At 44.5% G+C, this 12846-nt stretch overlaps 1 protein-coding gene across 2 annotated transcripts in view; it reads right to left on the bottom strand.

Moving 5' to 3' along the window:
• Positions 1 to 12846, bottom strand: part of AK7 (adenylate kinase 7) — a 60599-nt gene that overhangs the window by 5084 nt on the left and 42669 nt on the right. For both annotated transcript variants that reach the window (XM_046647017.1, XM_046647018.1), the window contains exons 12-15: positions 12584 to 12713; positions 6704 to 6832; positions 6543 to 6611; positions 2189 to 2386 (exon numbers count right to left, since the gene is read on the bottom strand). In XM_046647017.1, coding sequence (XP_046502973.1) covers positions 2189 to 2386; positions 6543 to 6611; positions 6704 to 6832; positions 12584 to 12713 — 526 coding nt within the window. The remainder of the gene's footprint in view (positions 1 to 2188; positions 2387 to 6542; positions 6612 to 6703; positions 6833 to 12583; positions 12714 to 12846) is intronic.

Below are 12846 nucleotides of genomic sequence, written 5' to 3'. Positions count from 1 at the left end.
ACAAATGGGTGATGGTAAGTTATGTAAATTACCACATTGGGGTTTCCTTTGCTAGTTTCCAGCACAGTTCAGAATTTCTCATCTCAATGGCAAATATCAGATCGGTGTGTGGGGGTCCCGGGGAGGAAGACTGGGGCTCGGTCTTTGAGTTCTGACAGTCACTGTTGATTTGACGGGATGGATGGGGGAATGGATCTCCTCAAAAGGAATGAGTTCTCCATTCCGGGAAGCATCCAAGCGGAGACTGGGATACTTCTATGGGGCTTTCCTCAGAAGGAAGTCCCGCTCTTGTTGGAGGTCAGGCAGGCTAACCTCCAGGTTTCTGCTGTTTTCCGTTTCTGAGAAGCAATGATTCTGGGACATTTTTTTCGATTCATTAAAAAATTAACCATTTCGGTTAGCCTACTTGAACAGGAAAAAGTCCAAATTCCAGAATATCTGACCAACGTTAATATCAAGACCAAAAAAGAAGAAAGAAAAGCCTGTTGGTAACAACGAGTTCCCCCGCAAAGTCACAAGGTAGTAAATTCTCTATCACTCTCTTAGGTTTGCTCCGAAGGGGTCTGCATAGAAGCATTTTGGGGGGGTCTGCCCTGTGGCTGAGTGGTTAAGTTCTTGCGCTCCGCTTTGGCAGCCCAGGGTTTCACGGTTCGGATCCTGGGTGCGGACATGGCACCGCTCATCAAGCCATGCTGAGGCGGCGTCCCACATGCCACAACAAGAAGGACCCACAACTAAACATACACACCTATGTACCAGGGGGCTTTGGGGAGAAAAAGGAAAAAATAAAATCTTTAAAAAAAAAAAAAAGAAGAAGCATTTTGGTACTGAGTACCTCCAGACCTTCCTCTGGGTAACCTCTCACCCTGCCCCATGCACAGCCCCGCTGTGCTCCCCTCCCCCACCCCCAGGTTTGTACTGTTTCACCTTTACCTAGACTAGAGGCACCACCTGGTTCTAACACTAGAAGAGGGGAAAACCAGGGCCAATGTATCAGTTGGCGGATGGCAGCAAGCCCATAAAAAAGCAAAAAAAAAACCACCCCAAAACAAAACAAAAAATCCCTCACATCTGCCAGCTCTTCCTTGCCTGAGCTCTGACATTTAAATGTATTTCTCCTCGTTTCTTCTAGTAGGGTAATGACAGCCTTCACGTGCTGGCAAGTGCTCTGAGGCATTTTTGAAAAGGCTCCCTTTTGGAGGACAAGCTCATACAGAACAATGCTGCCCCAGCAATTCTTCTGCCCTCACCCTGGCGGGAGAGAACTGCCCATTAGACAGGGATGGACACCTGACCAAACCCTGAGCTCCGACTTGTCCTTCTAGGCATGCAGAATTAGGACGGAAAGAGTCACGTCCAGCTCTCAGTTTGGCTCCTAGTGTGACATGGAAACTTCGGGGCTGTAGGGTAGCCCCAGTACCCCACATGGGCCAGAGAGGGGAGAGAGGTGCTGGTCCACAGAGTGAGAGAGTAAAGAGATATTGAGAAAGAAGTGGAGTCCAGAGATGCAGAGAGAGAATGCAGGTGCCAGCATTTTTCCAGGGCCCCATTCCAGATCCTCTGGGGCTGGGCTGCATTCCTGACCTTGACACCCTCCCCCACCATGGCCATCCTTATGATACATTTCTGCCCTTTGCTTTTACGTTATCTCCTGGTTGTCAGTGTGGAGATGAGACCAAATGTGACGGGTACAGAATGAGACAAGAACACAAGGGCCACTCATCCATTCCTCCCCATCATTTCTGTCTTTCTCAACGTTTCTCCCTGGGGGGGTGAGCTGCCCTGTGTAAAGGTCAGGAGAGGCTCTGTGAAGAGCACCAGTGCCCTGCAATGTTATGGGGACAGAACGCTATCCTCAAGGGAGCTGGGAGAATGGTGCAAAGCAGCCGGCAGCAAACACACATATCTTTGAAGTCCCCTTAAATAAATGCCAATTTGGTATTCGACTTCATAATACATCCACTTGTTTTCATATAACAGTAACACCCCCTCACCACCAAATCCTCAAGTAGAAGGACTCCCCAGGAGGAGTGCCCTGTTTATCCTGTGACTTCCCCAGCCCTGGCACATGATCCTACTTCCCTGTCCTCCCCCAGCCCTATGACAGATGTGCACCGGGACTGGCTGGGGGTCCTGACCCTCGGCAGTGGCTCTCCACATTCACATTATCCTTGAGTTCATTTCATACCAATATGTATCGGGTGGATGTCAAGTTCATCAAAATAGTTTAAGACAGTCTCATCTTCGGTGTTGATGTCCCGGTAGTTGCTCAGTGACCGGAGGAACCAGTCTTGGCTGTAGTGGGTCCCTGCCACGACGCTCTCCGGCAGATTCATCACCCGCTCCTTGAGGAACTCGTCAGAGGCGTCCAGGGCACAGACGAACTCTGGGGAGAGGAAGAAGCTGCTGAGTTAACCCAATGACAGTGGAGCTAACTAGCGGGTGCTGGTGGACGGGCCGCTGTTTAACCAAAACATCTAGTTACCAGCTGGAACACCTCATGTTGCCACAAATGGCCTGACAAGTTGGCCTTCTTGCTTCCTCTCACGGAGGATAAAAACATGCACATCGCTGATGTTTTCAGAGACTACCCTTTGAGGCCCAACCAGTTGGTCTTTTGTGAGATCTATTATCTTTCTTTCCCTCCCTCCCTCTCGTCCTTCCTTTCTTTTTTCTTTCTCTGCTTCCCTCCTTCCTTTCATAAAAGCAGCCGAAATTGTAAATAGGAAATCTCTAATAACCCTGTGGTGTCTATCCTCAGCCTCCCAGTCAAGTCTCACCTTGCCTCTTTGCCAACCCAGTGTCACAGGCTCTCAGAGACTCATGACTATGAGTGAAATGCTCTGATTGCCTGTTTGCCAAATTAATGAAAACGAAGATTCCTCTTGAGATTTTAATTTTCCATGGATCCAGCTCATTTACTGCCATTGGCTATGAAACAAACATCTATGTTCAATACAACATAGTTGGCGCTTAGTGAATGTTTGACACGTGGATCATATTCATGATGGTGATCATTTCATCGACCTGTGATGTTCTTTTAAATTATAAAAGTAGTTGTTTCTCCAGCTTCTAAGACAAGTTCAATGGATATTTTTTGAGTGAATGAATAAATGATTAAAGGGTGGATCGGTGAAACAAACTTTCTAGGTGAGTTACCATTCTCAGATGTTCTCAACAGGACCAGAGTGCACTGGTGGCCAGATCAGTAGCCAGGTGTCTTGAAAATAACTTGCTGCCTATAAGAACCTGGCAAGGGCCAGCCCGGTGGAACAGTGGTTAACTTCATGCGCTCTGCTTCCATGGCCTGGGGTTCGCTGCTTTGGAACCCAGGTGTGGACCTACACACTGCTCATCAAGCCATGCTGTGGTGACATCCCACATATGAAATAGAGGAAGACTGCCACAGATGTTAGCTCAGGGCCAGTCTTCCTCCAAAACAATTAATTAATTAAATAAAATTAAAATATAAGAGCCTGGCAAAGCTTGGCAATGGTTTGATTTTTATTCTGAAATTGTATTGGTTTGCCACATAATAATGCCATTCTCACTTAATTGCATTCTATTAAGGCTTCTTGAGTGGGTGAGAAAAGAAAGTGAACCCGGCAGAGCCCAGAGCAGGGTATGCACGTTAGGTTCGTGGAAGACGTGTGAACAATGTGTTAACAGTGACAACAAAGGCTGAAGACACAGCTGACGGAAATAACCTATCGATTCATAACCAAAGTCTGATACGCTACCACTATTCCACCTCTTTTAGTTGAATTTAGATGCTCATCTTTGGCCATTTGATTTTCATGAGTAGCTATATTTTGAAAAGGAAAGGAGTCATCTGGATGATTCCTCAAATGCTGGTATAGTACTTAAATTGAAATAATGGCAGTAAATTCACTGGAAATTGAATCTGTTTAAGCTCCATGGTGTCAGACATCTAGATGAAAATTTAATTCTGTTAATAATCTAAGAATTTCAAAATATAATACTCTTATCTTCTTTTCCAGTGATTGAGAGAAGGAAGATTCCAGTTAATCAAATATTGTGAATAATAAGTGATATACTTGGCTTCCAATTTTCAAAGAATTTTAATGTGATAAAATATATTTCCCACTATATGGTATTTGTTTTTTTACATCTTTTCTCTTAAATGATTCAGGAAAAACTTCAGGATTTTGCAGTATCTTGAGATATTATTCAGAATGTCTACTGTCCTTTTACTGGCTAACTGTGGATGGCAAGCAATAGATTTCTGCCTGGTAAGGTGATACATAACAAGGAGGTCACTGTATTTCGCTATTTGGAGTCATGTGAAAACCCGTATTTTAACAAAATTTCCATATTCATCAGGTAGGTACAACTTCAAACTTGTCTCTTTCAACTAGGAGATCTGAAAAGAATCAAGCTGGACATAGGCTAACAGCAGTGGAAAAATGCAATGATTTACCAACAAGAGATAATACCACCTAGGAGTGGGTTACCGTAGATTCGAATGTTTCATCATTCAAATCAAGCACTGACCGATGCTTGTATTAGTCATGCTTTTTATTTTCTGTATCTAACGATGTTTTGACATCTTGGGGGGTCCTTACAGACCCAGGGAGAGACTGCCCCTTCCAGGCCTAGCTAATACCTAAAGATGGTAAACAACATGCTTGGGAGCATGCCTTTCACAGGTGAGTCAACCAGCCCCTTTACATAACTCACACACCAAGCCAATATTTCCCCTGCTTTAAGTCATCCCAGGGCCAGGTACCAGACAACTAGAAGCCAAAGCCCACTGGAATTACTCAAATTAGCCAATTCTCTAAAAAAGCTGTCACCTCCGCCCTGCCTTGTCTTTCCCATGGAAACCTCAATAGAGACTATGTCCAAGACTTTCCCATCTCCTGCGTCTGCCTCCTGACCAAGCCTGGTGCCTCCCCGTGTGGCCCTGCATGGTGTGGCATGCCCTCCTCGTCTGGGGAAATGTGAGTAACAAATTCTTCTTTCAATGGCATTAACCTCTCATGTCATCACTCAGTCACCTCCATAAACTAAAATTCCAGGGTGCAAATGAGACAATGCTCTAATTTCTTTCAGGAAGATAGAAAATGATGACAATTTCTGGAAAGAGGGTGATTTACTGAGAAGAGATGAAACATTCCAAATATATTACATCTGAGACATGTTTGGACTGTGTCTAACAGAGAGGGGGCAGTCCAGGGGACCACGATTAAGCATCATTCATCATTCTACTTCTGGGTCTCCATTTCCTTATCTCAGGGAGGGGTTTCCTTAATTCTGGTTTTGGAGGCAGTGGAGTGAGAAAACCTGAGTTTCAATTTAAGCCCTCCTATTCACCAGCGAAGTGGACTTGGAAAAGCCTCTGGGCTTCAGCTTCTGGATCAGGTAAACATGAGAGTAATTCCTGATTTGCAGGATGGTGGAAAAGTGTGTGGTGCTGGTCACGTGATAAATGATCAGTTAAGCTGAATTTTAAGCTGCCTCAGCGAGAGCATGAGGATTTATGACGAGGTTTGCAATGAATGAATATTGCGCAGAAGTGATAAACTCGCATAAACTGGACAGACCTGATTTTTCAGAGTAATCAACTTTACTTTTTAACCTTTTCTGAGGCTAATACACAAATTAATGGGAAATCTGAGACAAGTCATCCCTTTGGCATTTCATGCGCCTGCCACAAGTTTCAGAGCCCTCAGGCAAACAATAAATATCCATCCCTGACGATGACTGCTTTCTGGTGGTCTCAGTGCTTCCAGAAGCTTCCTTGAAAGCTGTGCCTGCACCCAGAGGAGGAGAGGATTACAGCCATGAACTGACTCCCCCCGGGGACTTTGACACAAGTGAGCAGGCCCTTCTGAGTTACAACCTTGTGCTAAGTTGCTGAAAATAGCTGTTGTTGTATTTACCAGGTGACCAAAAATTACTTTCTACGATTACACCTCATGTGAATCGATTTTAAAAAAACTTTTTAAAGTTCACGGCAAGGTCACAAGAAATGCCTGCTAGATACTCAGTGTATCCTTTTTCGTGGAATAAGTTGTTGACGCTTTGCTTTCAAGGGTACATTGTGAAACCTCTGTATAAATATGTGATAGAATAAACTTGCTGTGGAGTTAACAGTGAACTGAAGAGCTTTTCACCCAACGAGTCTCAATTCTGGATTCTGGATGTCTCCCGGAAAAGATGAGGACATCGCTAGCACCTAAAATAGCAGGAAGGAGCAATGATCCAGTCCCTGGTGGTCTCACCAACGGACTCAGAAGTCAGGGCATCGCCAGGCTACGTGTTGTTTATAACAGGTGGGAGGAGCAGAAATGAACATTCTCCAGGGGACTTCTGTCCATTTCAGAACTTTAGTATCCCTAATATTTACCCCCCAATGCATTCTCTAGTCTGGAAGTTTGTGTTTAAGCATATCGTTCTACTTTTTTCCTAAAAGACAAGATCTACTTTATTAACATGAAAAAGATGGTTTGGGTACAAAAGAGATATCGAATGGCATTCCTTTAAACCTTGACCTTGGAGAAATATTTTCAACTTACCAGGTATGATTAGTCTATCAAAGGGAAGCATTTTGCCTCTGACCTCTTCTTCCTCCTCCTCATCTTCTTCTAGTAAAACAAAATATACATCATCATGTTTATTACATGTTATTACATGGATAGCTCGGCGAAAAATTCACATATTTTTAACTCAAACTTACGATTGAACAGGTCTTTGGCTTGGTCGTAGGTCTTGGGGAACCCATCTAATACATAACCTTGATTCCTACAAGGCATAGATTTTAGCTTTTCTTTTATAAATCTAATTATATATTGATCTTCTAGTTGGCCTAATAAAAAGAAAAAAAATATTACCGTGGAGTCACATTTTACATAGGGGTTACCTTCTAAAGTCATCTCAAAAATTGTTGTGTAGTCAAAGTTACCATGGAAAATCTCTTACTTTTCCCTTAAAGTTAAAAATCCGTGGTTCTGTATTTTGGACATGACACATGAATTCTGAAAAAGTAGGAGAACCCAATGAGCTTGTCTACAAGAAAGAACAGGAGCAAATGCTCTTCTTGGCACTTCCAGAATGCTCTTCTGGGGTCACAGCTTTTGGGTTAAGTTGACTGAGGAGTAAGTAGAGAAATCCAGAGTGTTCCCACTTGCCAATGGAGTTTACTCCATTCTGTTTTGATATTATGCCGCTTTAACCTTAATATATAGTAGTAATAAATGCTTCCGTTGTGAGAGTTAAGCGAGATAGTATTCACGTGTGTTGCTAACGTACAATTTATTCATAGGAGGTGCTCAATAAATATCTGCTGCGTTTGAATAAAAATAAAGCTTGATCTGACCCTCACGAACCCTGTTCTCTTCAAAGCTGTGGAAAAGAACATGGCGCCCCTGCTCCCTGAGTTTTCTGACCTTGGCCCCACTGGAAAGTTCTCTCTCAGGCCCTGGATGCCAGGTTCCTGCAGTTGTTTGGGGAGTTTGTTCTACAACTGGCACAGCGGTTAAAGGACAACACAACGTAGCTCCACCACAATATTCATTTATCATTCCATCGTAATTATTGGACACCTGTCACTTCTAAGACACAGCCCTGCCCCTACGTTGCTTAGTACACACAGTACAGTAACGTAAGTTTGGCAAGTTTGAGAAGATCTCCAAAGCTCTTTCTAGGGTATGCGCTGTACTTTTAGTTTATCAGTGGGCCTTTATATAAAATAAATAGTTTTGGGCCTTTTTTTTCTACCGTTCTATTTTTTTTTTTTTTGAAACCAACTGCAGTGTGTGATTTTTCTCTTTTCTTAAAGATTGGCCCTAAGCTAACATCTGTTGCCAATCTTCCTTTTTTTCTCCCCAAAGCCCCAGTGCATAGTTGTATATTCTAGTTGTATGTCATTCTAGTTCTTCCATGTGGGATGCTGCCACAGCATGGCTTGATGAGCAGTGTGTAGGTCTGTGCCCAGGATTCAAACTGGCAAACCCTGAGCCACCTAAGCGGAGCACATGAAGTTAACCACTCGGCCACAGGGCCGGCCCCCCCATCATTCTATTAAAGACAATAAAATGATTTAACTAAAACACCTCTCCTGGGCCAACCCCGGTGGCCAAGTGGTTAAGTTCAGCGAGTTTCACTTCCATGGCCCAGGGTTCGGTTCCTGGGTGTGGACCGACACTGCTCTGTTAGGACCATGCTGTGCTGGTGGCCCATATACTAAAAAACAGAGAAAGATTAGCTCAGGGCAAATTTTCCTCAGCAAAACCAACAAATAAACAAACAAACAAACACCTCTCCTTTCTTCTATCTCTCATTGTTATGTGAATCATTAGACAGTAATTGATTCTTTCAATTAGACAATAATTGTGTCTTTCAGAAATTTATAGAAGAGTAAAAAAGAAAAATAATCAAAGGTATTATTTAACATAATAAAATTCCTTGAAATGATTTGACATTAATTCCCAGGAAAGTTCTTAATAGCGCAAAGAAATAAAGCCAAAAAAAAAAAAAGTCAAAGGATTCCCTAATATTCAAAGACAAGTTTTATCGAAGCAGTCTATTTTCAATTTTCAAAGGCTTCGTTGGTAAGGCGGAGGCACAAACCCAGAAGTCTGGCTTTGGTCCCCTCCAACGCATCCCTGGGTTTCTTTCAGGCAGTGGGTTCTGCCATTCGTTTCTGTTGGCTTCAGAACATAAGTGTTCAGTGTGCAAGAAGGGACCTCCAGCAGCGGTGAAGGATAACTGAGGACTGTGAGTGCACAAGGGGCCAAGCCCAGGGGCCTTTCTCTGGAGAACACTGACCTGAGTCGGCTTTGAGTTCTTGGCAAGGGGACTGTCATTTCTGCTTTAAAATGAATACTGGACAGCCTTTTAAAACTCACGGCTGCTGCTGCTTCTTTGAAAATTTTAAGTCTATCTTTCAAATACCAGAAATGTTGAAAATGCTACTATTAACCCATATTCATAATCACTAAAACATGGTTTAAAAACAGATAGCTGCAACCAAGTTTTAAAAATAATCCACGGACAGTGTAAACACCAGGAAATGCATACCTTCACAGCCGTTTCTCCCACCCACTTTTTATTTTCAAACTCACAGACAAGTTCAAAGACTATTTTAATGATCACCTGGAATGCCACCAGCTAGACTCAATGACTCCACAGCGCTTTTGAGATATATAAAGAGAGCACAAAGAATCCTAGCTAGCGCACTCTAGGCTGTAACCACGCCCCTGTCTCGGCTGCACCATCAGAGGCTCTTCGGAGAGGACTAATGAGTAGGACACGGAGGTGCCTCGCTGGGAGGTTGTGAAACTTGTCCTGCTAGAATCATTGCAATCATATACTAACCAGTTGGGTCAGATGAGGGAGAAGCAAGCTAACCCGTGTCCGCCTGCTGTGAAATTGCTATTGTAGTTCCGTGCAGTGGGTTCAAAGGTCTTGCTTTATCCAAACATAATGGAGGTCCATGTTCTAGTTTCAGGTAAATATGAATAGGAAGGATTTTTGGACCGACTTGAAGAAGACAAAAATACCTTCCTAAGGTTAAAGGGGATGGAATGGACTGTTCCAGCCCTGTGGGCAGCGGACGGGTGGGCATACCACGGGGAGAGGGGAGACGGAGGGATGCTTGCTGTTCTGAAGACTTTCCGTTCCCCCAAAGACCACTTCCTCTGCTCCCTCCCAGGGCCTCTCTGGAGAGAGGCTGCTGACCCAGTCTGGCCTCTCTTGCACGTGAGGGAAGAACAGAGTCTTCTGCCAAGGGCAGGCCGTCCTTGAGCTTGGGCGCTGCAGTGACTGTTCTCAACTCGGTACTGTCTATGCTATAATTCTTGTTCCATGTGGTCACCTCCCTGGGCATGAAAAGAGCACAGTCAGTACTTCACAGCGTCCTATTACATGATGTCCTTGGATAAGACTTTTCGGTCCTTGCTATGTAAGTCTCTGCCAATACGTATTGTCCAGTGTTTGTCTCATCCTGTTGGCCTGAATAATAGACGTTCTCGCCTCTCCTCCAAGGGCGGCATAGTTCACTGCCCCCAGAGCCTTGTTTCTGGCCTGATACCTCAAGCTTCCAATGTATGCATACATGGCCATGTATACCTGGATTCCTAAAAATTCCAGTCCCCAGCCCTTAACGTCGCTTTGCCTGATTTCCTTCCACAGGTGTTCTCACAATGGAATGTCTTATCTTGGGTTTTTTTCTCTTCCCCCAAATGGTGGGAGCCAGGACTCTGTTAGACTCTAAAACCTGGACAGTGACTCGTAAATGTCTCCTGGGCGAGATGGAGACAGTGTTACAGCTCCGAGTATTAATTTGTGTTTTTTTATATACCTTCCTTTTCCTCCGGGAAATCTCTGGAATTGTAAATTCCATTTCCTCATGGCCCAGCCCACATCAAAGCAGAAACCAAGACTCAGATAATCAGATAATTAAGTGGACGCTCAGTGTATGGGACAAGACCACCTCCTCCACCCCCAAAACCAGATTGGAGTGGGGGAAGGAGGTGGAGGGGTAACCTGGGCCTCGGAGGAAAGCATGGAGGGGGTGGAGTCCTTGAAGATGAGCAGCTGGGAAGGGGACCACCTGGGTGATGGGCCAGAAGGCCAGAGAAGGGGCGGGCAGTCCAGGGCAGAGCCTCAGGGGAAGGCGGTGGGCGGTCCTCAGGGGGTGGATCTGTGAGGGGCCCACAGAAGCACATCCCCAGGAAGGAGCAGCAAGCGCCCACGCCATCCCATCGGCCCCCCAGGGCCAGTTTACACACCTCTCCTTCTCTCCTCATCCCCACCTGCCCCAGCCCAACCCTGGAGGATCAGAAACAGCCACCAGCAAGATGGGAGGAGTAAGTAAGAGGAAAAAACACAAATGTGCTTGAGGGGGTGGCCAGGGGTGAAACCCTACTGAGTAAGAGTCCAAGCTGTTGGTCACATTGGACCGGTCTACGGATGATACTAGTACAACCAATTTGATGGAGGATCTCCACTAACTATAGAGATGAAATGGGGGGGCTGGCCCCGTGGCCAAGTGGTTAAGTTCACACCCCTGCTTAGGGGGCCCGGGGTTTTGCTGGTTCAGATCCTGGGCGCAGACCTAGCACTGCTCATCAGGCCATGCTGAGGTGGCGTCCCACACAGCACAACCAGAGAGACCTACAACTAGAATATACAACTATGTACCAGGGGGCTTTGGGGAGAAGAAGAAGAAGAAAAAAACAAAAAGATTGGCAACAGATGTTAGCTCAGGGCCAATCTTAAAAAAGTTAAAAAAAGAAATGGTTTTATTTTTCTAATAACTTCTACTGTTTTCCTGCTGGGTAGCAAGCTCCCTTAGAGACATGTCAGTTCAAAACCCAGTTTGTGATTCTTTGATTAGAATGGACTTTTTAAAACAAGAATCAGCAAAGAGGCTACTTACTTATCATCTAAAAGTTGCAGTGGGACCCGCCTGAAATTCCGCTGAAGGGTGGGGAAAGAATGAGTCCAGAGTTTGAGTTTAAAGTGACACTTGACTGTGATTACTTTGTTCAAAAACCTGGTTTATGTTACCAAGCGAGTAAGACAATTTTTCCATTTATTTGTATTTCTTCCTGCATGAATTATGGGTCCATGTTATTCATTTATTTTTTTTTTTGTATTCAGGATTTACTGATTTTCTTATTAGTTTGCTTGAGCATTTTATATACTAAGGATATTAACTCCTTGTCATATTGGTGGTGACAAATAAAAATGGCAAGCAATAGGATATATTGGAGCATATGAGGAAGCCATTTCGTGTAAACCTAATTTGGCCTGACCTCCAAAAGGGCCTGACCGAGGCCGTTGAGCATGCATTGTATATCTGCTTTAGAGATTCCCTATGGCAAGAACAAAGGCCCTTGAGATAAAGGTGCAACTTCCCTCCCCCTCCCAACGTTGGAATTTCCTTAAGGGTTAAGCATCTTTCCTTAGGCTAGGAACTGATTGCTGCGCTCACCTATGACCACCCAGCTCGAGACAACAGACTTGCCTCCTTCTAGGCCCTCTGAGATAGCAGACCCACTACCTGCTGTGTCCATCAAGCGCTGTGCCAACAGGGCAATCTTGTGACTATTGTGGGAGGGACATTTCAATCATATGTGAAACGTCCTGTTTGGGGGTATACAACCACTCTGTATACCTCACTTCTTTGGTGCCCTTTCTTCTTTTGGGAAGAAAGGCCCTGGGCCATGGTCCTCAGATTTCAGCTCAGAATAAACTCTCCCAAATTTTCATTTATAGATTGGTTATGGATGATTTTCGTCGACGGTGGCAAACATTTTTTTCCTGGCTTATCCTTTGCCTTTTAAGTAATGATTTCTGATGCTTATGAAATATTTATGACTACACATTTGATTTTTTTTTTTTAACTTAGGTAGTTCTTTCCCATCTTATGGTCAGATAGTCACCAAAACTTTAATGGTGATTTTTTTTCCTGGGGTAGGAGATTATGAATGAGAGTTCTCTGTGGTTGTTATAATTTCTGTACTTTACTTTTTCTAGCAAACAGTCTTTCATAACAAGAAAAAAACACTGTTAACCAGACTGGCGCAGCCCCATGCTGCGTGTGCGTTACCCGAGTTCTGCTCCATGCTTTCTTTGATGCCGTCCAAGAGCTCCTGCGCGTCTTCCACATTCTCCTCTTCCTCCTCCTCTTCACCTTCTTCTTCGCCTTCCCCTCCATCTTTAGGTGCGACAATCGCCTCCTGCATACCACAGGGATATTCAAGTCGGATGATGCCTGCGTTGATGTGCTACTCACAGATCCACTGACAAGTGATCCTGGAAAAGGCTGGTACCCAAACAGGGAACGCGCTTGAGACAGGCGTCGTGCATAAG

Source organism: Equus quagga, chromosome 20, assembly GCF_021613505.1.
Source record: "Equus quagga isolate Etosha38 chromosome 20, UCLA_HA_Equagga_1.0, whole genome shotgun sequence".
NCBI lineage: Eukaryota > Metazoa > Chordata > Mammalia > Perissodactyla > Equidae > Equus > Equus quagga.
The sequence above is the reverse complement of the archived record's forward strand: the minus strand, read 5'-3'. Positions and strand labels throughout refer to the sequence as shown.